The sequence below is a fragment of the Podospora bellae-mahoneyi genome, chromosome 7 (genome assembly GCF_035222275.1).
Source record: "Podospora bellae-mahoneyi strain CBS 112042 chromosome 7, whole genome shotgun sequence".
Classification (NCBI taxonomy): Eukaryota; Fungi; Ascomycota; class Sordariomycetes; order Sordariales; family Podosporaceae; genus Podospora; species Podospora bellae-mahoneyi.
In genome coordinates, this window is record NC_085886.1 from 1,109,919 (window position 1) to 1,131,082 (window position 21,164).

General features: G+C 52.4%; 7 protein-coding genes and 2 non-coding genes across 9 annotated transcripts; 7 read left to right on the forward strand and 2 right to left on the reverse strand.

Moving 5' to 3' along the window:
• Positions 1 to 133: 133 nt before the first annotated feature.
• On the forward strand, positions 134 to 934 carry YAF9 (NuA4 histone H4 acetyltransferase complex and the SWR1 complex subunit; the record flags this gene model as incomplete). The annotated part of the gene is made up of 1 exon (XM_062882082.1): positions 134 to 934. The coding sequence occupies one exon, from the start codon at positions 134 to 136 to the stop codon at positions 932 to 934; it is 801 nt and encodes a 266-aa protein (XP_062728086.1).
• Positions 935 to 1,296: 362 nt separating this feature from the next.
• MDM34 (ERMES complex subunit) lies at positions 1,297 to 4,981 on the reverse strand. The gene is made up of 2 exons (XM_062882083.1): positions 4,150 to 4,981; positions 1,297 to 3,644 (listed from the first exon to the last, which is right to left on the reverse strand). Exons 1-2 carry the CDS (start codon positions 4,414 to 4,416, stop codon positions 2,298 to 2,300), a joined length of 1,614 nt encoding a protein of 537 aa, XP_062728087.1. The 5' UTR covers positions 4,417 to 4,981; the 3' UTR covers positions 1,297 to 2,297.
• IPK1 (Inositol-pentakisphosphate 2-kinase) lies at positions 4,965 to 7,918 on the forward strand. The gene is made up of 3 exons (XM_062882084.1): positions 4,965 to 6,139; positions 6,201 to 6,470; positions 6,529 to 7,918. The coding sequence occupies exons 1-3, from the start codon at positions 5,956 to 5,958 to the stop codon at positions 7,104 to 7,106; spliced, it is 1,032 nt and encodes a 343-aa protein (XP_062728088.1). The 5' UTR covers positions 4,965 to 5,955; the 3' UTR covers positions 7,107 to 7,918.
• On the reverse strand, positions 7,126 to 8,394 carry QC761_705190 (uncharacterized protein; the record flags this gene model as incomplete). The annotated part of the gene is given in 3 exon segments (XM_062882085.1): positions 7,126 to 7,176; positions 7,189 to 7,423; positions 7,489 to 8,394. 3 exon segments carry the CDS (start codon positions 8,097 to 8,099, stop codon positions 7,126 to 7,128), a joined length of 897 nt encoding a protein of 298 aa, XP_062728089.1. The 5' UTR covers positions 8,100 to 8,394.
• Positions 8,091 to 10,227, forward strand: QC761_705200 (uncharacterized protein). Its single transcript, XM_062882086.1, has 2 exons — positions 8,091 to 9,477; positions 9,533 to 10,227. The coding sequence occupies exons 1-2, from the start codon at positions 9,139 to 9,141 to the stop codon at positions 9,866 to 9,868; spliced, it is 675 nt and encodes a 224-aa protein (XP_062728090.1). The 5' UTR covers positions 8,091 to 9,138; the 3' UTR covers positions 9,869 to 10,227.
• Positions 10,228 to 10,614: 387 nt separating this feature from the next.
• Positions 10,615 to 12,476, forward strand: QC761_705210 (uncharacterized protein; the record flags this gene model as incomplete). Its single annotated transcript, XM_062882087.1, has 3 exons — positions 10,615 to 11,625; positions 11,685 to 12,122; positions 12,189 to 12,476. The coding sequence occupies exons 1-3, from the start codon at positions 11,299 to 11,301 to the stop codon at positions 12,474 to 12,476; spliced, it is 1,053 nt and encodes a 350-aa protein (XP_062728091.1). The 5' UTR covers positions 10,615 to 11,298.
• Positions 12,477 to 14,878: 2,402 nt separating this feature from the next.
• Positions 14,879 to 16,934, forward strand: GTR2 (GTP-binding protein gtr2; the record flags this gene model as incomplete). The annotated part of the gene is given in 4 exon segments (XM_062882088.1): positions 14,879 to 15,114; positions 15,179 to 15,280; positions 15,336 to 16,750; positions 16,769 to 16,934. The coding sequence occupies 3 exon segments, from the start codon at positions 14,879 to 14,881 to the stop codon at positions 16,270 to 16,272; spliced, it is 1,275 nt and encodes a 424-aa protein (XP_062728092.1). The 3' UTR covers positions 16,273 to 16,750; positions 16,769 to 16,934.
• On the forward strand, positions 16,512 to 16,602 carry QC761_0104930. The gene has a single exon. It is a non-coding gene; the product is annotated as a tRNA-Pro (tRNA).
• Positions 16,861 to 16,980, forward strand: QC761_0104940. Its single transcript has one exon. It is a non-coding gene; the product is annotated as a tRNA-Ala (tRNA).
• Positions 16,981 to 21,164: the final 4,184 nt, after the last annotated feature.

The window sequence follows — 21,164 nt, forward strand, 5'->3', positions numbered from 1 at the left end:
GCCTGCCGCGCGCGAGAACCTCTCTGAACACTTTTGAACACTTCCAAACACAGTTGCGACGCGACATCCACCCTCCCCAACCCAACCGACAACAACCCCCCATCTCCCCGCGCCTTCGCGCATGAAATTAAAGATGGCCGACAAAAAATCTAACAAACGCATCAAATCCCTCTCCATCCACCGCCCCTTCATCTACGGCACCACCGCCCGCCCCTTCGACCCCCTCCGTAACCCCAAACCCCCCGGGATCCCCGACGACCACACCCACTCCTGGGAAGTCTTCGTCAAGGGCGTAGACGACACCGACATCACCTACTGGCTCCGGCGTGTGCAGTTCAAACTCCACGAATCGATCCCCAACCACGTCCGCATCGTCGACGCCGTCCCGGGAAAACCCTTCTCCCTCAAAGAGACGGGCTGGGGCGAGTTCGAAATCACAATAAGGCTGTATTACGTCTCGGAATCAAACGAAAAACCCCAGACTCTATACCACCACCTCCGTCTCCATCCCTACGGCAGGACAGAGGAGGAAAAGGAGGAGATGAAAAACGGGCCTGATGGGGGTGTGGTCAAGAGTTGGAATTACGACGAGCAGATTTTCAACGAGCCTTATGAGAGCTTCTATGAGATTTTGACGTCTGGGGCTATGCCGGCTTCTTCTATGAAGGGGGGGAAAGGGGGGGGGAAGCAAAAGGGGGAGAAGGAGGTCAAGATGGAAAGGTCGGAGGGAGGGGTGTTGGCCAGGAGTGCGATGATTCCTCTCACGAATAGGGGACCGGAATACCCTTTTAGTAGGGAGACGGAGCAGTGCGAGATTGAGAAGCTGAAAAAGGCGCTGGTCAAGGTGGAGGAGATGACGAGGAGGACAAAGGAGGAGATGGAGAAGAAGGAGAAGAGGTTGAAGGAGCTAAAGGCAGAGGGGGCAAAGGCGTGAGATTTATGTGGTCTGAGGTATTGGGTTCTGGTTGGCAAATGGCGTCTTGTAAGAATATTGCAAAATTTGATACCCGCTCATGGGGCAAAGAAAAGGGGCGTTGGGGGAGTTTTGGCTTTGGTTGTATATCAAGGTTTTGTGTGTAATCTACCAGAGGTAGTGAATGACAGGGCCACGAGGATGAGGCACTGGAAATGCAATGTCTTGACAGCAAGACAACACACACACCTACCTACGCTGCCGTTCTCATCTCATTTTTTGCTCACTGCATTGTCAATATCTACTTCTCCCACGCTAGAATCATTCCTAATCGGCATGTCGTTTTGGCTGGCACCTTGAATGTTGTCTTGCCTGGTGGTTTTGATGCTGTTTGCCACCTTGGGCATTGGCACCATCCACAACATCAGAACAAAGTTTTGCATCCCAAAAAAACCAATCCACACACACCACATGTGATCTTGTAATATTTCTTATTATCAAAGAAGAGTCGAGAGTTGTCAAGGTAAAGGTATCCAAAGTCCCCACAACAAAATCCATAGTTCCAGCTAGATTTCAAATACCAGCATGGGGACTACTGTTTACCGCATTTCCACACGCACTTTGGTATACACATCGCCCTGGGCGTCTCACACACGCCGCGACGAGATTTGATATCCCCCTCTCCACCACTTCAAGCCGGCCAACATAGGAAAACCGCACACCCACCACCCCACCCCAAAAAAAAGACATCACGAAAGAAAAAGAAAGGCAAAAAAGAGGAAATATAGACTTTATCAAAAGCGTCGTTGGTTGGTTGTGGTTATGCGTCCGGACAAAAAGAAAACGAAACAAAACCAGAAAAACCACAGGAAAGGATCTCTCACTTTCACCCGCTCCTTCTCTCTGTCAAACTCAACAAATGCTTTTCCCATCCTAATATCAAATAGTCCACACAAAAACTTTTATCATGTAGACCCCACTCAACCCAGGAAGAACTACCCAACCCATCTAAGCCATACCGCCCCCGCCCCCCAAAAATGATGTATCAGCCGGAACCAAGAAACCCAACCAACCAACAGTAGTAATATTCCCTCTTCCGGTAAAACCAAGTGTCTTTTTTCTTTTTTTGATATCCCTTCAACGCCATGAAAAAAGAAAAACGGCAACCCAAAAAGCCAAGATGATGTAGCGCAATCCATTAAGACAAGTACAATGTCGCGGGCTGCCATGTCGCTATACTTTCAAAAGACAAACAACAACGCCATATGAGAGAGAAAAAAAAAGAGTCGAATATGTTCAAGAAGAAAAGAACAACAAAGGGGAATCTTTGGTACTCGAAAAACAAAAGTGATAAGAGGGGTTGTTGCTGCGGGTAGTCGCACCACTACGGCCTAGGCTGGTACGCAGGAGGGGGCGTGTCATCCCTTTCCTCCCAGAACTGAGGATTGCGGTTCTTTTCGTCGTATACACGGCGGGCAATCTCTCCGGCCATCTTCATCACCCACGCTTGCTCGAGAATGACGGATGGGGAGATTTCCGATGGCGCTCTTGGCCGAGACCAGTCTGCTGGGACCTTCATATCAACAGGCGACGCCTGACGAGAAGGCTGCTTCTGGGTGGTGTTGGGCGCGCTAATCTCGATCGAGGGGACGGCAGCCTCCGAGACCTTGGCAGGCTCACGATCATTACGGAATGATGGTCTGCGCGGATGAGCACCACCGAACCGCACCTTGTTAGTGTTGGTAGCCGTGTCCTCCTCGGGAACCTCGAGAATGGGGTGAGACATGATGGGCTCCGAAGGGGGCGTTGTCGAGGTGGAAGCTGTCTCCGAGGACTCGCCCGCCTCGCTGCCACCTTCGCTCGAGGTCTTGGCACGCAAGTTGACCACACGAGTTTTCTTTTTGCGGCCAGCCTTGGAATGCCGTCCGGAGCCCAGAGACAAGCCAGCCGTGGCAGAATTGAGACTAACCATGGACGGTCTCGAGGGCAAATGGCCCTGATCCTGGCTCGCCGTGTCCGAAAAGGTGTAGGTATGGGCGGTCCCGTTGGTGTAAGAAGTGGTCCGGTGGAGGCTCGGGGTTGCCGGTCCGGTTGTGCTGGCTGTGTCAACCCGATCTGATGGCCCCGCCCAGGCTCTGAACATGGCTTCCTTGATCGAAGGAGTGAACAATGATGACGTTTCTTGCGTGGAAGTCAACGAAGAGAGCTTGAACAAGGCCTTTTGTGAGAACAGAGACTGTGTTTCTGTTCCCGCCTCCAAAGACAATTCAGAGATGGCGGCAGGGTCCAGAAGGTGACCCTCTGCGTCAACAGCATCCAGGGGAGGTGTCGACAGCGGGTTAACAGTGTGATCTACGGTCTCCTTGGACTGCTCCTCATCCTCCTTAATGATTTGGTCCGGGCACCAGATCTGAAGTGAGAGCCTGTGGATGATGGCTGGCAACTCATCCATCATCAGATCCCGCAGCTTCTGCTCGATAGTCCGTTGAAGGTAGTCACGGACAAACGGAATCGAGTCAAAGGTCGACGAGACCTTGAGAGACTCGAGGGGGTCATTTCGAAAGACCAGCGTCAGCCCCTTCTGCTTTGAGAAAACCACAATGATGAAGGCTGAGAGCTTGATCTCAGACAGGGTGATCTGAAGCGGGATGGTGAGGCTGGACGACGCCGACAGGGGCTCCGGCGATGCGAAACCTGGCTTGCCCGACAGGTAGGTATTGAGGGGGTTTGCCTGCGCTGCTATATTAGTCTTCTGTTATGCTTCCAGTGTTCCATGTGTTCCATGAAGTCCAATCTATGTGGGGTAGCGGTGAGGAGAATGGGCGAATCCCTGCTCTCGAATTTGGGCACAATTTCTGGTCTAATGCGCCAAGCCTGCAGCTTTCACCGCACCGCCAGCGAAACAACCGAAACAGCGTCCCATCGCGAGCTCTAGAATTCCTAAAACCTGGTGTGGAGCAGTCCCTATGTTTCGGGCCCCAAATTCGGGTCTCGGGCGTCGAGGGGCACTTGCCCTTGCTCCAGTCCAGATGCTCCAGACGCTCCCGATGCTCCAGATGCCCACTCTCTCCCTCCCCGCCCCCCTTTCTCGGCTTTGTGAAATGCCCGGCTCCCTCACTTGCCCCCTCCATACTATCCGTAGCTAGCGAAGCACTTGCAATGCCGGTGGCTTGTGACTCCCGTCCGGGGTGGACTTGTCCGATATGTCCGTCGTAGATAACAGAAATTGCACATACTTGCACCCTCGTTTTTAGCGTCAGAAAGGCGTCGCCGGAATAGCACATTTTGAAAATTCCCCTGAAACGGTCTTCGGCCAGGTCACCAATCTCCAAAATCTCCAGGTCTGGTGGCACGGAGCCAAGGTTGAATTCGGTCACGAAGATGTCATCCACGATGATGGGAGGCTTCGGAGACTTGTTCAGGGCGGTTGTGAGCAGGTCGCGCGCGCGCTCGTAAAAGCCGGCATCGGCCGTGAGCGGCGACCAGTTGAAGTTGAAGGCCATGTTGAATTGGCACCCAGTTTATAGAGGCATCGCAAGAGCTATGGTGGGTGTGCGGGGCAGGTCGACCCGGAGCCAGGGCAGGGAGGCTTGCTTCGGTCGGATCGAGGTGCGCGAGGCAAAAACCGAGGGGTCGTGGACGTGGGTTGTCGTCGGGAGCAATTTTACCCAAGGTAGCGAATGAAGTTGACGATGGAAGGTAAATAATGAGTTTTGATGGTGGGCAGCTGGTAGATAGGGGATGGGGATTGGGTGCAAGGACCTTCGTGGACTTTTATCGGGTGCCCGTGGGAAAAAAAAAAAGAGAGAGAGCAGTTGCGGCTTTGGAGAGGTTGTGCGGAGGGATGACGCTATCTGACGGGGAACGGTTGGTCTTTGTGTGCGGCAGAAACGGGACCTTTTGGAAATTTTTCGCGCTTTCCCTGCGCCGAGACTTGGCCCATGCTTGACCCTTTGCGGGGGGTTGCCATTTTTCCCTAGCTTCACTGACCAGTGGGCTGATGACTTTTCTGTACCGTCTGGAACATCTGCAGCAGCATCTGCACCTCCAGGGCTCTGTTGCTGATGGTTTGGTTGCCCAAACCCTCCCTCCCTTTAGGATTGATTCATTTTCTCATCATCAGTTTGCAACCTGGAGGTCTCAGGTTTGCATTCAACGCCGTACAGCCCGCCCAGCCACCGGTGCAAACACACACTGCCCGAGCTATCCAACGGATCCGGAGCTTACCTGTCGTACAAAATAATCCGGGCTTTACGGCTATCACGGTAGCAGATGTCGGAACAGGGTGTGGTAACAGCCAGTCGCGTCTGGGGAAATTGGGCAACCACGCATCAACTCATCATCCCAAATGCAACACAATGTGGCAATATACCCAATTCAGACACTCGAACCTGGACCAGCCGTCATCCGATGATGTTGCGGGAACCCGACTGACAAAGACACCTGAGCTCCCGTCTCCGCCCGACCGAGGTCCAGTGATCCACTGCCACTGCTTGGGACCAGGCGGGAGCTGTGAGAGCTCGGGCCCGCATCTTGACGTTTGCCCGGGCAGGGGCATGTGCTCCGCCGGGGGTCCCGAGAAGAGAAAGCTAGGTTCGGGAGTTGAACCCGGAGAAAGACGTCAACGATAGGGGCATTTGGTGTTTGCAGACTGACGATGTTTGGAAGAAGAAGAATTGATAAACCATTGTTGTGAAACAAAACAACCACCCAACACCTGGATTGGTCCTAAAGTCTAGCCATCGCTTTTGATCGGACTCTGCCGCCGTCAAGCTACCCCTACCTTAATCAAGATTACCAGCAGTACACTATGAATAGTCGCACAAAGCATCTCAGCTGTCCCGCGCACGAGATAATTGATCCAGCAGTTCCAACGCGGCGGATAGCGGCACCATCTCAGCGTCAGCTCATGACCTAACGGCCAATCCGGTGAAGCTCGGGGGCCGTTGAGACAAAACACTACTACTTGTGCCCAACCAGACAGACGACCAAGGAATTTCCATCATTTGCATGTCCGACTTGAAATTTTCATACCCTTCACAATGTCTCAAAGCGCAAGCTTTTCGTCTGACCATATCCCGGACATTTCGGATTTTTACCCTGAAAAATGGACCATCAAGTTCGTGAACGAGGGGGCCGCGAACCTGGTCTTTGAAGTGAGATTACCACCAAGTCCACCAAGCACGACAGGAAGCCACGCGAACGGGCACAGCGATATCTTCCATGGTACTGCCAAAGCATCCTCCTTTTCTGTGCCACAGCATCATCATATCTGACCTTCTCACAGGACACCTCCTGCGCGTCCCAAAAGCTGGCGCCAAGACATTTCCGTACCCAGAGTTACTGCAGTATTGGGATTCAACCATCACGCCCCTATTCCCACCCGAAAATCTGGTCCAACATCAACTAGTCAAACTGGGCCAAAGCCCATCCAAAGTAATCACTATTCTTGATGAGCTTCTTTCCAAAGCGGAATCCGGCCGCCGCAAGGACTTCCGTGGCACCCGAGTACTCCCGGATGCCCAGTACGGCATGCTGATAGAGGATATGCGTTCTCGTTAGTCAACACCTTGTCTTCGAACCTAGTGCTTTCAGATGTCTAACAAGGCTCACAGGAAATCCAAGTGATTATTTTGTCGAGTTCAAACCAAAGTGGCTTTCGTCTTCACCATCGCAGCGCACACGCTGCCGCAACTGTGCCCGGGAAGCCTACCGTGATCACCTTGATCCCTCCCACCACAAGGCTCACCGCCTGGGCATCCTCTGTCCCCTGGACTTCATCGCCTGTCGGAGTAACCGGGGGAGTTTGGAAAACGTCTTGAAGCACATCGTCCCTGCGTCAGCCTCGCCGTCTCATCGCAATCACCTCGCCGACTGGTTGAGGACCAACAGTCTCCTGCCACTCCTGCAGCAAGCCCAGGCGAAACATGATCCGAGCCAGGGTGTTAACCTGGAGCTGGCAATGACGCTCCGGGACTGCAGCCTGTTTCTCAGGATATCCACCCCCCAAGATGGAACAGGGCAACCGACGAGGATAGAAGCCAAACTAGCCGACCTCGACAAAAAGAACGCTGCCAAGAAGAAGAAGCACTGGGAGGAGCTCGAGCGGGATCTTGTGGAAGGCGGGTTCTACGAGGGAAAGGAGCAGCCAAGGGAGGAGACGGACTGTTTACTTGAGCGCGCAGCTAATTGATTGAGTTCGTGCTTTCTTCTTACAACGACCCCAAAAACTTCCCAACCCTCTCCACCAACCACTTTTCCCCCTCTGGGTTTTCCTCCGTGTTATCAACCCGGTGATTCGCCCCCGGGATCAACCCGCTGAACTCACTCACAACCCCCGGCTTGCAAAAGCTCGCCCATTTTTGAACCGTGCTTTGGACTTGTGCCGGCTTGAAGGGCACCCACTCGTCCTTTTCTGAGGGCAGGATCAACACCGGTGTTTCCAGCTCTCCCCAGATGGTCTTGAGCTCCTCGTCGGAGAAGTCGGAGCTGAAAAAGTCGTCGTCTCCCCTGTTTTTGTCAAGTCAGCCACTCCTTCTTGTCACCTACCCACAACATCATCAGAAGAACCATACCCCTTCGTAGCAAGGGATAACCACCGATAAGCAGTAACTGGACTCCCCTTCCAACCGTCAGGCATGTCGTCTAGATCGATTACATGCTCCCCTTTCCCCTCCTCTGCCATCTTTTTCGCGACCGCGATACTGTTCTCCAACTGTGCCGGGCAACAGCTCATCACCAACGCCTCCCTGTCGCTCACGGGGCCTTGGAGGACAATCCCATCAACCTTCTCCTCCGGCTCTAGTTCTCCCAGTTTGGTGCAGTAGAACATGCAATCCTGGCAACCGGTGGAATGGCCCATCAGCACGATCGTCTGTTTCTTGAGCTCAGAGCGGAGGTAGCGGACTAAAGACGAGATTTCGGCGCAGTCTTGAGAGAGGGAGGAGTACCCGAAGGCGGAGAAGGAGGAGGTGAGACGGGCTTGGAAGAGGGAGAAGCCTAGGGTTGGGGGGAGGGAGTGGGAGAGGGTGAGGGGGTAGGGGACTGTGTGGGGCCCGTCGCCTAGGCCGCCGAGGAAGATGAGGGCGTTTGGGGGGGAGGGGGAGGGGGAGGGGTGTTCGTAGAGGGGGAGGGTTTTGGTTGGGGTGGTGGGGTAGGAGTGGACGAGGACGGGGAAGGGGGTCATCTTGAGGGTTGGATGAGGTTGTGGTTATGGTGGTGGGATGGGTTTATGGTGTTGAGGTTGTGTTTATGGTGGTGAGATGGCTTTATGGTGGTGAGGATGCCAAGAGATATCTTTGGCGGTGGTGGGTGGGGGGAGGGGGTAAGATTGGAGGGGTGATGTATAACCCTAACCCTTTGATGACAGGCTGGCTATCACTGTCAACACCCACCACTTTGACACTTTCTTTCATCATCAACTTCAACATCGACATCATTTTGCTGTGACATGACACGGTAAGAGCATCAACCATGTTCACGACCAGTTCAAGTCGGCATATCAAGAAATTGACTGCTCCCGACAGCACAAGCGACCTGTTTTCCGACCAACCCTCCATCTTTTCCTCCCGGGCGCTTAAGCACAAAATGCCAGACCAATCACATCGCCAAATACAATTACAAGCAAGGGAAGCAAAATGTGCCGCGCGGGAGGGCGCTTCGCCCTCGGGGACGCTTTCCCCAGATTGGATCCCCTGTGCCGATTCCCATCTGGAGATGATCGTCCCTGCTGTTTTTTTACCGCTGTTCAAACCTGCAATCTGCATGCAGAGAGCCAAACGAGCCAATCCCGAGAGGGGGAAGGGGTCCTATTTCTGGCGTGGGAGAAGATGGAGGGGAACTTCTTGGGAGATGGGACATCAAACTACTAGACGCATGGTGTAGTGGAAGGGTAACAGTCGCGCATCCAAATCTTGGGTGCTGCTGTGATGTGAATTTCGAGGGAAGCAAGAGCTAACCGCCCGGATCCATGCCGAAGATGTAAGTGAGGAAATGGTATTAGTATGCCCCGTCATCTCCTCACTTTTGTTGCGTTCGATAGACTTGTGCTCTCACCATTCCACGGCATACACACCATCTTCCCTTGTTCATCTTCGGGTTCTCTTTTGTTTGGAGCGCTTTCTCGAGTTACACGGCTTCTCCTTTTTCCTAATTTGATACCCAGAGCAGTGCTCTATCAACAACAACAAACAACAACAAGTATATAAACCACCTTCAACCACACAATGGAGAAAACAGCCACAGCCTCCGCCCACTCAGCGGCCCCCTCGTTCCAAACCCACGTCGAACCCGACCTCCACCTCCAATCCAAAATGAAGTCCCTCGGCACAATCAACACCCTCCGACTAGGCGCCACCGCCCTCGCCCTAGGAATGAGCCTCACCGTCCTGGGAACGGCGGGCAACACCCTCCGCGTCTACGAGGAAACCCACGTCCTGATGCCTCACTACCTCCCCCTCTGGCCAGAGCATTTCAACATCCGACCTACCATCTCCCTCGTCGTTGGCAGCGTGTTTGTCATCCTCGCCAGTATTGCCTCTCTGGCCTGCTCCAAGATCACCACTGTTCGTTCCACCGCCCCCTCCCTCCCACTACCATCTACTAACAGATGATGTTTAGTTGAGGAATAAAACAATCCTCCACACCTCCACCACCCTCGCCGCACCAGTCGTGGGGTTGATTGCGGCGCTGATCTCGGTTGTCTTCTTCTACGCGGCGAATTCGTCGGACACAGTGGACACGTTTACTTCTTGGACTTGCAGGTGGAGGGATGTGCCCATGGGGCAGCAGCCGCATTGGGGGACGTTGTGCGGGCAGAGCTATGCGGGGTTGTATCTGGCTATTTTGCTGATTCCGGTTGAGGTGGTGGGGTTGGGGTTAGGGGTTTGGGAGAAGAGGGTGGGCGGTTATGTGGAGGGGTATCAGGGGGCTAGGAAGAGTCCTGCTTTGTCTTAAGGGAAGTGGAAGATGATGTCGAACAAGGGGGAGTTGAGGGGTTGATGGTGGTGTGGTGGGCTAAATTGTGCATAATTCTGTCTTTTCTTCTTGGTTTAGGGAATACGGTATTGGTTTTTGGGGGTTACGGCTACTTGGATAATGGGAAACATCTGTTAAGCAATTGCTGCTGTTTTGCTGTTCGGGATCTGTTTGCTAGGTTTGTGGTCAAGGAAAGATTGGAAACAGGTTGCATTTCAGCCGGCGGGCTGTTGCAGAAAGTCGGGGACTGTTCCGGAGGGACATTGTGCACTTGATAGGCAATCTTGACTGTTATCAAGCGTTGTCGTAGTTGGAGAATCTTCATCGTTATATCCTCCATCGTGAAGAGATCCAAAGTTGCAAAAGCTCTTATCGACAACCTCAGCCAGGTTTCGGAAGCACGGCAGCCATCCTACCCACGTGCTATTTCGCTGTGAATGCATATGAGCCTTCATTTATTACCCGCGTTCCGGAATGGTGGGGGGCGGGAGATTTCATCTATCTGTTTGGCGCTATCGAGAGCAAACACGCATGCGCCCTTATCTTTTCAGACGTCGCCTCCCGCTGAGCCGACGACGATAGGTGGGGGTTGTGTGGTATGAGAGTGGTGACAGAGGTCACATTTCATGTGTAAATGGTTTTGAATTTTGAGGCAATGTGTGATGGCGAATACCATGAATTCCAATTTTGATGCTTTTATGTCTTGTGGTTCCCAATCGGTTGTAGGGGTGAAATGCTCTGTCCTTCCCTGTCAATACTTGCATAACAGATTTTGTAACCCTCAAGTTGAGATGGCAGAGTTGACAATGCTGTGACCCGGAAATTGGCGCCTCAGAAAACCTCCCATCATCTTGATTCCTGTACCGGGATGATTGGGAAAGGGGGAAGCTGCGCATATGTATTGCAAGATATCGGGGTGGTAGTGGCGACCCTGAGTGCTCCTATCGCTCCTGCCTCTGTCCTTCTTGTCCAGTTTTGGCGTGTCTTGCTTTTGGAACAACACATCAATCATCTCAGCCCAGAACCTACGCCTCGACTTCAAATTTGTCAGTGGCCTATTCTGTTTGCTGGGCTCTTCGTCCTGCGTCTACACCCACCCAATCTGATGTCTAACCATCCTATCCGCTAGGCTTGCCTGATTCCACAGCACAGCACCGTCCAGGCGAATCCTACTCACTTCTTCTTGATCAGCTTCAGCTTTTCGGTTTTCCGTCGTGGCACAAAAACAGGGAGACGGTTGTCTCACCATTCACCCGAGTGAACGGACCCCTTGACGTGAGATGCGCGACCTACCTCATCTTAGGCGACATTATATTTTCCGCTAAAGTTACAGGCATTGCACCTTATACTCAGCGCAAACCGAAATCACTTGCTTGAATCGAGGCCGAACCCAGCTGCCAGTCCTCGTTATGAGCCGATCGCTGTCACAACAGGCTGCGGCCGACAAGGCGCCCGTCATGACCCCTAGAAGGTTGGCACCGGGAGGTCAAAGAGAATTGTCGTTTGCCGAGCGCAAAGCACAGGACACACCTCCTTCGACATCGTCTCCGGCAACTGCAACCGGAGACATACTGGTTCGTCCAGGGCGCAAAAGACACTCGAGGCCGGATCTCGTCAAGCAACAGAACACCGTCAACTTCTTTGAAGACGCTTTTGCCGTGTCCGAGGGCAACACGGCACGGGAAAGGGTACATGGGGATGCCATTGTCATGGCCGAGGTCAAGACGAATGTCATCGTGGGTTTTGTTAAATATTTCCAGGCCATGGGTACCGTCTTGCTGACCGTGCGCCATAGATCAGTGACGAGTTCACTCTCATCACCGAACTCTCATATCACCTATCCACACGGTATCAGCGCCCTGTCTCCTCCATCATCGTCACCTTGCAGCACGGAGCCTGCATGCTTTTCGGAGGGACCTTTGACCCAGCCTACGTGATGTCGATATATGCGCTACCGTCGCAACTATTGCCGACAACCAACAAGCGAAATGCGGCATTGATCCAGAAACACATGGAAGAAGCGATAGGAGTAGCACCAGCGAGGGGCTTCCTGAGGTTCGTCCCTACCAAGGAAGAGCATCTGGCATGCAACGGTAAGACGATGGCTGGGGAGATTGAGGAGCTGGAAAAGACAATGAATGGAATAGGTCTCGGAGGCGCCAACGTGACACTGGATGAGGCACAGGGAGCCATATCCAAAAGCTTGAAGGCCAGGGGGAAGCTGAGTGCCAGGGTAAGTACTGCCCATTCGACCGTCTGTCCTGCCAGCAGTGCATTGACATGCCTTCATGTGCTACAGCCTATGGCAAGCTTTCGATCATTATCAGCGGCAGGGTTCCATGCCAGAGAACTTACACCACCCACCAGCGCTGACGAGGCGCTTCCAACCATTCCAGGCTCACCCTCGACGTCGCCGGGGGCAGCTCAACCTGGCGTCGGAGATAAGGAAGGGCTTCCACGAGAGGAGGATCAGCCCAGGACAGCACGTAAGAAGAAGAGCTTTGTGGCTGCCATTTTCGGCCGGTCAGGTAGTGTCAAAAAGCCGGGGCATCGCTCCTCATTGCCGGTGATACGTGATTCAGGGTGAGGGATAGTAGTGGGAAGGGTGACGGGAGTGGGTGAGGATGATTAGGTGCATGCACAGGTATACCTAGAGGGAACTCTTGGAGAGCATCACACAGAGGACACGGTATAGCATAGCATTGAACTTTTTGGACGAGGACACTTTTCTCGTATAGTAGTAGGTAGGTTTGGGAAGTCGAATCGAGGACGTTTCTGGTGACCTACGGTAACTAATGATGCATGTGCCAAGAAATATTCAAGCTTCCGCGCGCTTGATATATCGAGATCTCTCCAGGCCGGCCCAGGCGCTAAATTTCAGGGAGCGGGGTTTATGTAATCGCGCTGGCTGGCAGCACCCCGCAGTGGTCCGCTTCGGTGAGCGGCACTCACCTGAAGGTCTCCTAGTCTCTCCCCTTCGATGGAATATTGGCGCCTTGCACTGAACACCTCCTGGCTCTTGGGACAGCGAATTGCATACAGCAGAGCAGAGCACAGCCTTATCGATATCCTTTTTTTTTTCTCCCGACACATTTCAAGACGTAGTGAGAGAGCCTGGACACATCTCAAACACTCTCACTGCCTAGGATCCGCCTGCGGGGTTTCGGATGACCTGAGCTCGCCGTAACACTACCTTACCTACCTTCTGGAGCTGCGATAGCGAGCTGTGAGAGTGTGCCTCACCTGCGGGGTCGATTCAGCAAAGCAAGGCATTATCGATTGAGCTTCACCGACGACTGATCAGGCCAACCCAGTCAGGGATCAGGAATATACATCCTCCCCTATATCCAACAAATAATACAAAAACACCGGTGAGTTTTCATCTTATTCGTCAGATCTGACCTTGCTCACCTACAGCTTATCACTGACTGGCACCACAGCCTGAGCTATCTGAGCCCTTTCATGGTCGATCTTCAAGTTCAGCATTGATCTCTTGGAGGAAGCGGGGTGTTCTCAACCCAAGGTCGAGCGTCTATCGTCAGATAGTTCAACATGGAGGTAAGGGCAACCGTTTGTTCTTCGTCACAGCCTCGGTCACCACAGCAAACCTACATCAGATCACAGCAATCTTGCAACAAGTCACGATCCCTGCAAGTGCCGGGTCTTGTTTTGTTCTTTCTCCGAAGACTTTTCTCTCGAAGTGATTGCTTCGTTGCGCAGCTAGCACTTTCCCATCGCCGACGAGTTACACAGGGGTCTTGTTGTTTCTGCCTCGTTGGTCTGTCTCGTTCTAGAAGCAACGCCAGCACCGTTGGGGGCATTTTCCAAAGCTTCGTGGATTTTCCCCCTCTGATTCCTCTTTTACCGCCGCAACCAACAATTTACCCCTGGACCCCTGGACGCGGACACCGCCCGGTCTGGCTTTTTGCTTCTTCACCACCAAATCCTCGGCCTTCCGACCAAACTGTGACGCCTCTTCGTCATCTTCGTCAGGCAAGTGTCACACCAACCTCGCAGCGGTGACGGATGGGCGGATAAGCGGGAGCAGACGGGCAGGCAGGCAGACAACCAGGCAAAAAGCAAGTTATAGGCAGCAGAAATCCATTGCAGAAATGTCTTTTCAGCGAGTGAGTTACCCGAAACTCTTTCATCTGCTGTCTGTATGTTGCCCCTGTCGTCACTGGGTGACCGCTTGGGCTTGACTTTGCGGCCGAGCCACCGGGTCCAACTCGCTGGAATCGGGAAGAGTGCTTGTGCAACCCCGGTTGATATTTTTTTTCTGGCTCAGGATTATTATGCTGTCATGCCTCGCTCTTGCCTAGTTGAGTATTATATGGGCTTCCTCTGACCGCAACTTTGTCTCTTTCCGTCAGTGCGGTGGTCCCTTTCTCTCATCCACTTGGTTCCCTCCCTCTTCCTCTCTTCTTCCTCTGTCAGACAGGAACACAGAAACACAGACACCAGCAAAAGTCCACGAGGCGAAAAAGAAAAATGGAGGCCATGTGCGGATATGGTGCCAACCAGAGGTGAGCTCGTCTCGCCGGTTAGGCCCAGCGCCACGACACCACCAGCAGCAAGCAGATGCTGTGAGAGCCTTTGTTTCTCTCACTCACAGACAATGCGCATGCGTCGAACCGCAAAAAGCCAGCTCAGACCTGCCTACCACCACTTCATCCAAAGCACAATTCCGTTGTCTTATCTCTGAGTCGACTCTGCTTCCCGCCTCTCGGCCGGTTCAGAAGCAGGCAAGCAGTTCCCGGCTTGGCCAATCCCGCCAGGCTGTTTACATAGCTTGCAAACAAAAAGGGCTTGTCGACATCGAGGATTCGAGGATTGGGTTCTTGCCTACTCGTGTCGTGTGACTGCTTGCTTGCTTCTTGGGGGGCATGCAAGGGCGGTGACGGAGGGGAGACTTGCTTTATCTACTTCAGGGGCTCCCTCTGTTTCTCTCAAGACACCTCACCTGGCTTTACTTTGTTTTGTTCCGTCATGTCTTCTACCGGTGGCAATGGGGGCGGTGCTTCGAGGGACAACGGAGTGGATCTGGACTCGCAGCCTCTACGCCCTCGTCCGATCAGGTTTATCAGTCCAGCAGCGCTAAATCTTTCTCGTGTTTATGAACAGAACCGGCAACGAATCCAAAAGAAGGATGGGCCAAAAGTGGCTGACCCGACGACGCCCCAGACGAAGGGGAAGCCTCGCCTGTTGTTGATGGGACAAAGGAGGTATGGAGCCTTTGGATTTGGATGGACAGTGTGGAACTGTGGCTGACTGTGCTGTTTGTTTCAGGAGTGGGAAGTCGTCCATCTCGAGCGTGGTGTTTCACAAGTTGCCAGCGAGCGAGACATTGTTTCTCGAATCGACGGCCAGAATTCAAAAAGACAGTCTCAAGTAAGCGTCTGAAGAGAGCAAAGTTCTGTGTGGATCACCCGCTGACACGTTGAAGCTCTTTCATGGAGTTTCAGGTTTGGGATTTTCCAGGTCAGATTGACATCTTTGAAAACCCAGCCTATTCGTTCGACATGGACGCCATCTTTGGCGAGATTGGGGCTCTCATTTGGGTCATTGACGCCCAAGACGACTATCTCGAAGCCGTGACCCGGCTCAACATCACCATTCTCCACGTCCAACGAAGCTACCCTCACATCAATATCGAGGTCTTCATCCACAAGGTTGACGGCCTTAGTGACGACTACAAGCTGGATATCCAGCGCGATGTGACGATACGGATCCAGGACGAGCTGTCGGACCAGGGGATCGAAAACGCGCCTGTCAACTTCCACCTCACCAGCATCTACAACCACAGCATCTTTGAGGCCTTTAGCAAGGTCATCCAGAAGCTCATCCCTAGATTGGGTCAGCTCGAGGCGATGCTGACGAACCTCTGCCGGACGTGCCGGTTCGAAAAGGCCTATCTCTTCGACGTCAACACCAAGATCTACATTGCGACGGACTCGACCCCTGAGGACATGGCCAGCTACGAAATCTGCTCTGATTATGTGGATGTTATAATTGACTTTACCGAAGTTTATGGGAGCTGGCCGAGAACGCAGCAGTGGAGGGACAGGCTGGAGGGGGAGCCGTGGGTGCAGCCGCTGGAGGATCAGGTGGCGTGCGAGTGGGCCGAGAGCGGGATGGTGCTTGCCGAAGCGCAGAGGCCGATCATGCTGAGGGAGGTGGACAGGTTTCTGGCGCTGGTGGCGATCATGAAGGAGGGGAGTTATGAGAAGATGCCGCAGATTAACATGAATGTTGATGTGGTGGTGAAGGGGTTGACGGAGTTTTTTGAGATTACGAAGCCGAGGGGGGGAGGAGGGGGAGTGGTTGGGGGGGGGCAGGGAGGGGAGGGGGTTGTTAGTCCTGGTGTTGCTCCTGCTCTGTGATGAGCGGAGTGTGTTGGGTTGGTTGGAAGGGGGGCGGGGGGAAGAGCAAAACTATATACATAGCGTGATAATGAGTTTTGTAAAGAGGATTTGAGATGAAGGGGGTGAACGCGGATGCTGTCCTTGGGCCCTGTTTTGTGATGTTTAAATCACATGGCAAAAAGTAAACAGATGGAAAAGGGGGGGAAAGTAAAAAAAAAAAATGGATTTCTTCTCTGAGAGAAGATGGTCGTTGTACTGGGGCCACCCGGGGATTGAACCCGGGACCTCTCGCAAGCAATGCTGTAGGGTGAACCCTAAGCGAGAATCATACCACTAGACCAGCGGCCCTTTCTTGAATTGGTGTTCTTCCTCTCCTCATTTTGAGATGATATGGAGCTATGGGCGGAGACCAAGTTGTCCCCCCAACATTGAAGGGGTTTTGCGGCAGGGAGATGGTGGCTTGGGGAAGCCCTAACTTTATCCACTCTCTCTCCCTCTCTCTCTCCCCCCCCCTCTCTCTCTCCACATCTACACTAACTAAAATACCAGCAGAAAGAGGGGCCTTTAAAAAAGAGGGTTATGAGGGAGGAGGGCATGAACAAGACAGGGCGTGTGGCTCAGTTGGTAGAGCGTTCGCTTAGCATATTTCACGGTTTCCAATTACAATTGGGAGTCTGAGGTACGGACCTATGCGAAAGGTCCTGGGTTCGATTCCCAGCCCGTCCACTGCTTGTAAATCACCATTTGGTGGTGGGTTATCTTTTGTGCTTTTTGCAGTCTGGTCATTTCTTTTTGTTGCTTGGTTTGTGGCTGGGGTTGCGGTGAGTGTGGTTGGGGTTTGGACTGAGGGCTGGTATGGAACCGAAGGCTGTTGTGGACTGAGGTCTGTTGATGGAGGGCTGTTGACTGAGCCCTGTTAACTGAGCTCTGTTGGTTCACTATTGGTTGTTGTTGAGGTAGGTACAGGTATAGCTTGATCTTACTCTTCGAAGCCAGAAGTTTTCGCTAGAGGATCATTGGAACCCTTGTCATAGGTATTATGCAGAGTGAATCGTGAAGCCAACAGATGAAACAATACTCCAAAGCAGACTGTGGATAAAGACTTTTTATGGAAGGTGGTGTGTTAGTGTTGAAGTACCTATCTAGGTAGGTACCATGCAATCAGCCTCAACTGAGGTCTACTTGGAAATTGTCGACAAGATATTTCGCCATACCAGAAACTCGAAACTACTTCACTTTCCTATTGTCACACTTGCATAGCTCTTCTGGCTTCCAGAGCCAAGTGGGAAGTCTTGAGAATACCCAAGGTAGAGGGGCCATCTTGGACCCTAAACTTCCGATGCGAACAATGATTCACAAGCCTCAAAGGTCACTGAGATGCATGGATACGCATATTGTCGCTGCCCCTTTTCTCCCCTTTTGATCGTTACCGAGGCCTGGAAAGGGGCCCCCAAAGACAAACAATCTCTCTTCAGTAGCCTGAAAACCGCCCCCGGCCAAAAAAAACACCCCTTCAACAAGGCAGCAATACCCCAGGTATTTTGCAATACGAGAAATTCATCCGTCCTTTTATTGTTGTATGAACAAACCGGGAATGATGGGTTTGCCCCCGATGTGCCAATACGGCGCAAGTAAAATGGCTACGTACCATCTCAACGCAGCTGCGTCGCGCTTAGGGCGGCCAACCGGGAAGGGGGTAAAGCTGGAGCGGGGGAGTCGGATGATTGTTGACTGTTTTTTTCTTTCATGCTTGAGGTAATGGTGAGTGCAACGCCGCAGTTTGGCTTTCAAGACGGGAAAAAGCGAGTGGGATGATGATGGTGTTGGTGTACGAATCTGCAGAGAGAGCTCTTCCTAAAGGTGTGAGAGAAGGAATGGATTAGGAGCGATGACCCGACACTCCGGACCTCCAGCCTGTTCTATCTAGATCGAAAAGCACAAATTCCGGATTCTAGAAGCTGGTCCCAATTGCGCATCCTCCGAGTCCCGTCCCGTCTATTCTCACCCCCTCCCTAGGTCAAACTCCTTCAGCCTTCCCGGCTCGTTTCGCAACAACACTCTCAATAAGGCTCCATCTTCATCACGATCCATTCTCAGCCCTTGTTCAGCCCAAAGAAACATGAAACATCCCGAACTCTATGGGTTAGGGTTTCCCTTTCTCCCTTCCTAACACTGCCACCATCACCACCACCACCACCACCACCACCACCCTCATCTCCAAATTTCTGACTCGCCCAAGTAGGTAAGCTTTCCAACAGTCACCCGCACATCCATCCCACCACCGGGCAGCCCGCATCTATGTCCCACGACATTCCAATTTTCCCATGCATTTAATCTATGTTCCTCCAAAAAACCGAGCATGTGAAAGCGAACGCAAGAAAGATGTGGTACGTAATCCACCCAATCGAGCTCAGCCTCTCAGCCTGCAGACTGTTGTGCAAGGTAAAGTTGGTCAAGGCTCAGCCGCTTTGCTGAGGAGGGGAAAATGCCGTAGGCCGGCTGGGTTAAACGGGCGGGTGGGTGGTCCACCCCCGGAAAAGGTTCGTTAATTACCTGGTGCCTCTGGGGAAAACCACCTAGACCCCTAGACACAGTCAACGGTGATACTGCAGGGTTGGGGGGAGGAGACACAAGAGTGGTACGTACTGCATCGGGGTGCACAAGTTAGAACTTTGGAAGCTTACGAGAACACGGAGAGGGCAGGGGTTTACTTCCAGACTACCTAAATGTGTGTGTGCTCTTCATGTTGATGCCTCTGAGGACTGGCCGAGCTGGGATAGGTAGGTTGCCACTACCGGTGCAGTTAGAGTAGGTAGGTATAACCTGGCCCTCAGATACGGCAAAACCCCCGATGCAAACCCGCGGCAGTGTCACTAGACGGCAGCTGTGCGGCGGAGGGAACTACGCCATCCCACGGGCCCGCGCCCCAGACGAACGGGCAGGGAACCATCTTACGGGATTTACCTGGTTCCAGGTGAATTCCATGGTTTACCTGGGGAGAGAGACTGTTATGTAAGTAGGATTAAGATGGGTGTTATCTTTTGACTCTTGCACACCCCACACAGGCCCTTATGATGAGGACAAGACGGATGGATGAGTAAAATATGTCTCTCCACCCACAAATCTGAGACAATGTACTCACCCGGCCTGAGCTTGGAGGGGTTGCTCCCACTAGGTAGATATGCCTCTCCATAAGCTGAACCTATGTTAGACTGACAGGCAACTACCTAAGCCCACATCTGTCCATCAGCCCGTCCCGAAATCCCGAAACCATCCCCACGCAAACTACACACCAGGTAGGTATGCTACCTACCTGGTATTCCTCTCCACTACACATACTACCAAACGAGCGCCACAACCAGTCCTCACTCTCTCACCCCCAACCTAACATCTTCACCCCCCGGTTCATATTTTTTCTTTCACCCCTTCATCCACGCTCGCGGGGCCCAATGCCCGACCACGTAGACCAGCCCGTTGACCATAACCCCTGGCCCTAAACCATGACCTCAAATAACCCCCCATCATACAAACTTCACCCTCTACACTACCTCAATTTGAGAGCCCCCCAAATACATGTGCCCCGAACAAAAAGTTCCCATCCTCACCCCCCCCCCCCCCCCCTCCCCTTCGGTCCCGGGCCGTGTCTTAGCCTCTTTGATATCCTGGCATCATCATGTCTTCGGTGTCTTTGTTGCCGTGTGTACACCTACAACCCAGCCCTTTGAGGCAGGTAGCACGAACGGTTACATCTGCTTTCATTACCAAGAAAGAAAAAATCTCACTTACATGCACACGTACAGACCTAATCGCGTCTACCGAGCCTTGCTGACATGAGGACATGAGGACATGAAGAAATTAGCCACTGCGGAGTCTGCTGCAGAGTTGATGTAGGGTAATATACCTCAAACCTCACCAAGATCTCACCTGCTTTTTGGACATTCACCCTGCTTGCAACGTCATTTCTGTTGAATCAGAAACGTTACCTCGCGTCACTTTCTTTTCAGTGTGTGTTGACTATTCACAAAAAGACCTCAACCACATGCAACAAAAGAGTCCAAAACAAAGGGAAAAAAAAAATTGGTTTGGAGCAAACGTTTTTCTCGTTTTTATTAACTACGACGTGTAGTAGAATCCTCGTAGTCTCAAGCTACTTGGGTTATAGAGCAGAGAGAGGGAAATTTCCCAGCCGCAAAAAAAAAAAAATAAAAAAAAAATCAGTTGCGGATTTCCCACGTATTCCCCTTCCAGCATCTCAAACCAGTGAGACGAACCCCCGTTCCTGCCCCCCATTCCCCACCTTCACCACCCTTTCTGACAGCCGAGGAGCGCGGTTATCGTCTTTTGACTGCGTTGTAAACCGGAAAACCATGACCTGAACTGCACCCATCACCATTCCCCTTCTGCCGGGAAATAAAACGTGCGCAACAGTAATCTCGTTCCAGTACCAACAGCCAAAAACAACACCCACTTTCCAAGTCAAGCTGTCAAGATTGGTGCGGAGAAAGGGGAAAGAGAGCCCCCCCAAGGCAGATAAAAGAAAAGAGAAAAAAAGACAAAAATTAAAAAAGACAAACCAGTTGCCTTTTTTATTTTGCCCTGTTCACAAAATCCAGACACCCCTCCCCCTTCCCCAAAACCAGCCCCCTACTCCCGTCCATTCCTCTTGTTCCATATCCGAGGCAAGCCTTCCTTGCCTCGGGCTCGACCCAGCCTCCTTGGAAACACTTCCTTGTCGACAACCAGTGTCCGCCCTTTTGCTCAAGAAAATCACATATCCCGTATGAGTATTTTCATGTCGCGCGCGCCAGGCTAGATGAATGTTATGTTTCCGCTGATTTTTGTTTTTTGGATATACACCTCCCAAACAACAATCCAGTGTTCTTTTTTTTTTTGCAGCGTTTCCGGCATCA

Bases quoted from the DNA above. Each gene is read 5' to 3' on its own strand.
- QC761_705200 (XM_062882086.1), top strand. From the start codon at position 9,139: ATGGAGAAAACAGCCACAGCCTCCGCCCACTCAGCGGCCCCCTCGTTC. The intron at 9,478-9,532 runs GTTCGTTCCACC...GATGATGTTTAG, and splicing joins CCTGCTCCAAGATCACCACT to TTGAGGAATAAAACAATCCT.
- IPK1 (XM_062882084.1), top strand. From the start codon at position 5,956: ATGTCTCAAAGCGCAAGCTTTTCGTCTGACCATATCCCGGACATTTCG. The intron at 6,140-6,200 runs GTACTGCCAAAG...ACCTTCTCACAG, and splicing joins GCACAGCGATATCTTCCATG to GACACCTCCTGCGCGTCCCA. The intron at 6,471-6,528 runs GTTAGTCAACAC...CAAGGCTCACAG, and splicing joins GATAGAGGATATGCGTTCTC to GAAATCCAAGTGATTATTTT.
- MDM34 (XM_062882083.1), bottom strand. From the start codon at position 4,416: ATGGCCTTCAACTTCAACTGGTCGCCGCTCACGGCCGATGCCGGCTTT. The intron at 3,645-4,149 runs GTATGTGCAATT...ATAGCAGCGCAG, and splicing joins CGCTAAAAACGAGGGTGCAA to GCAAACCCCCTCAATACCTA.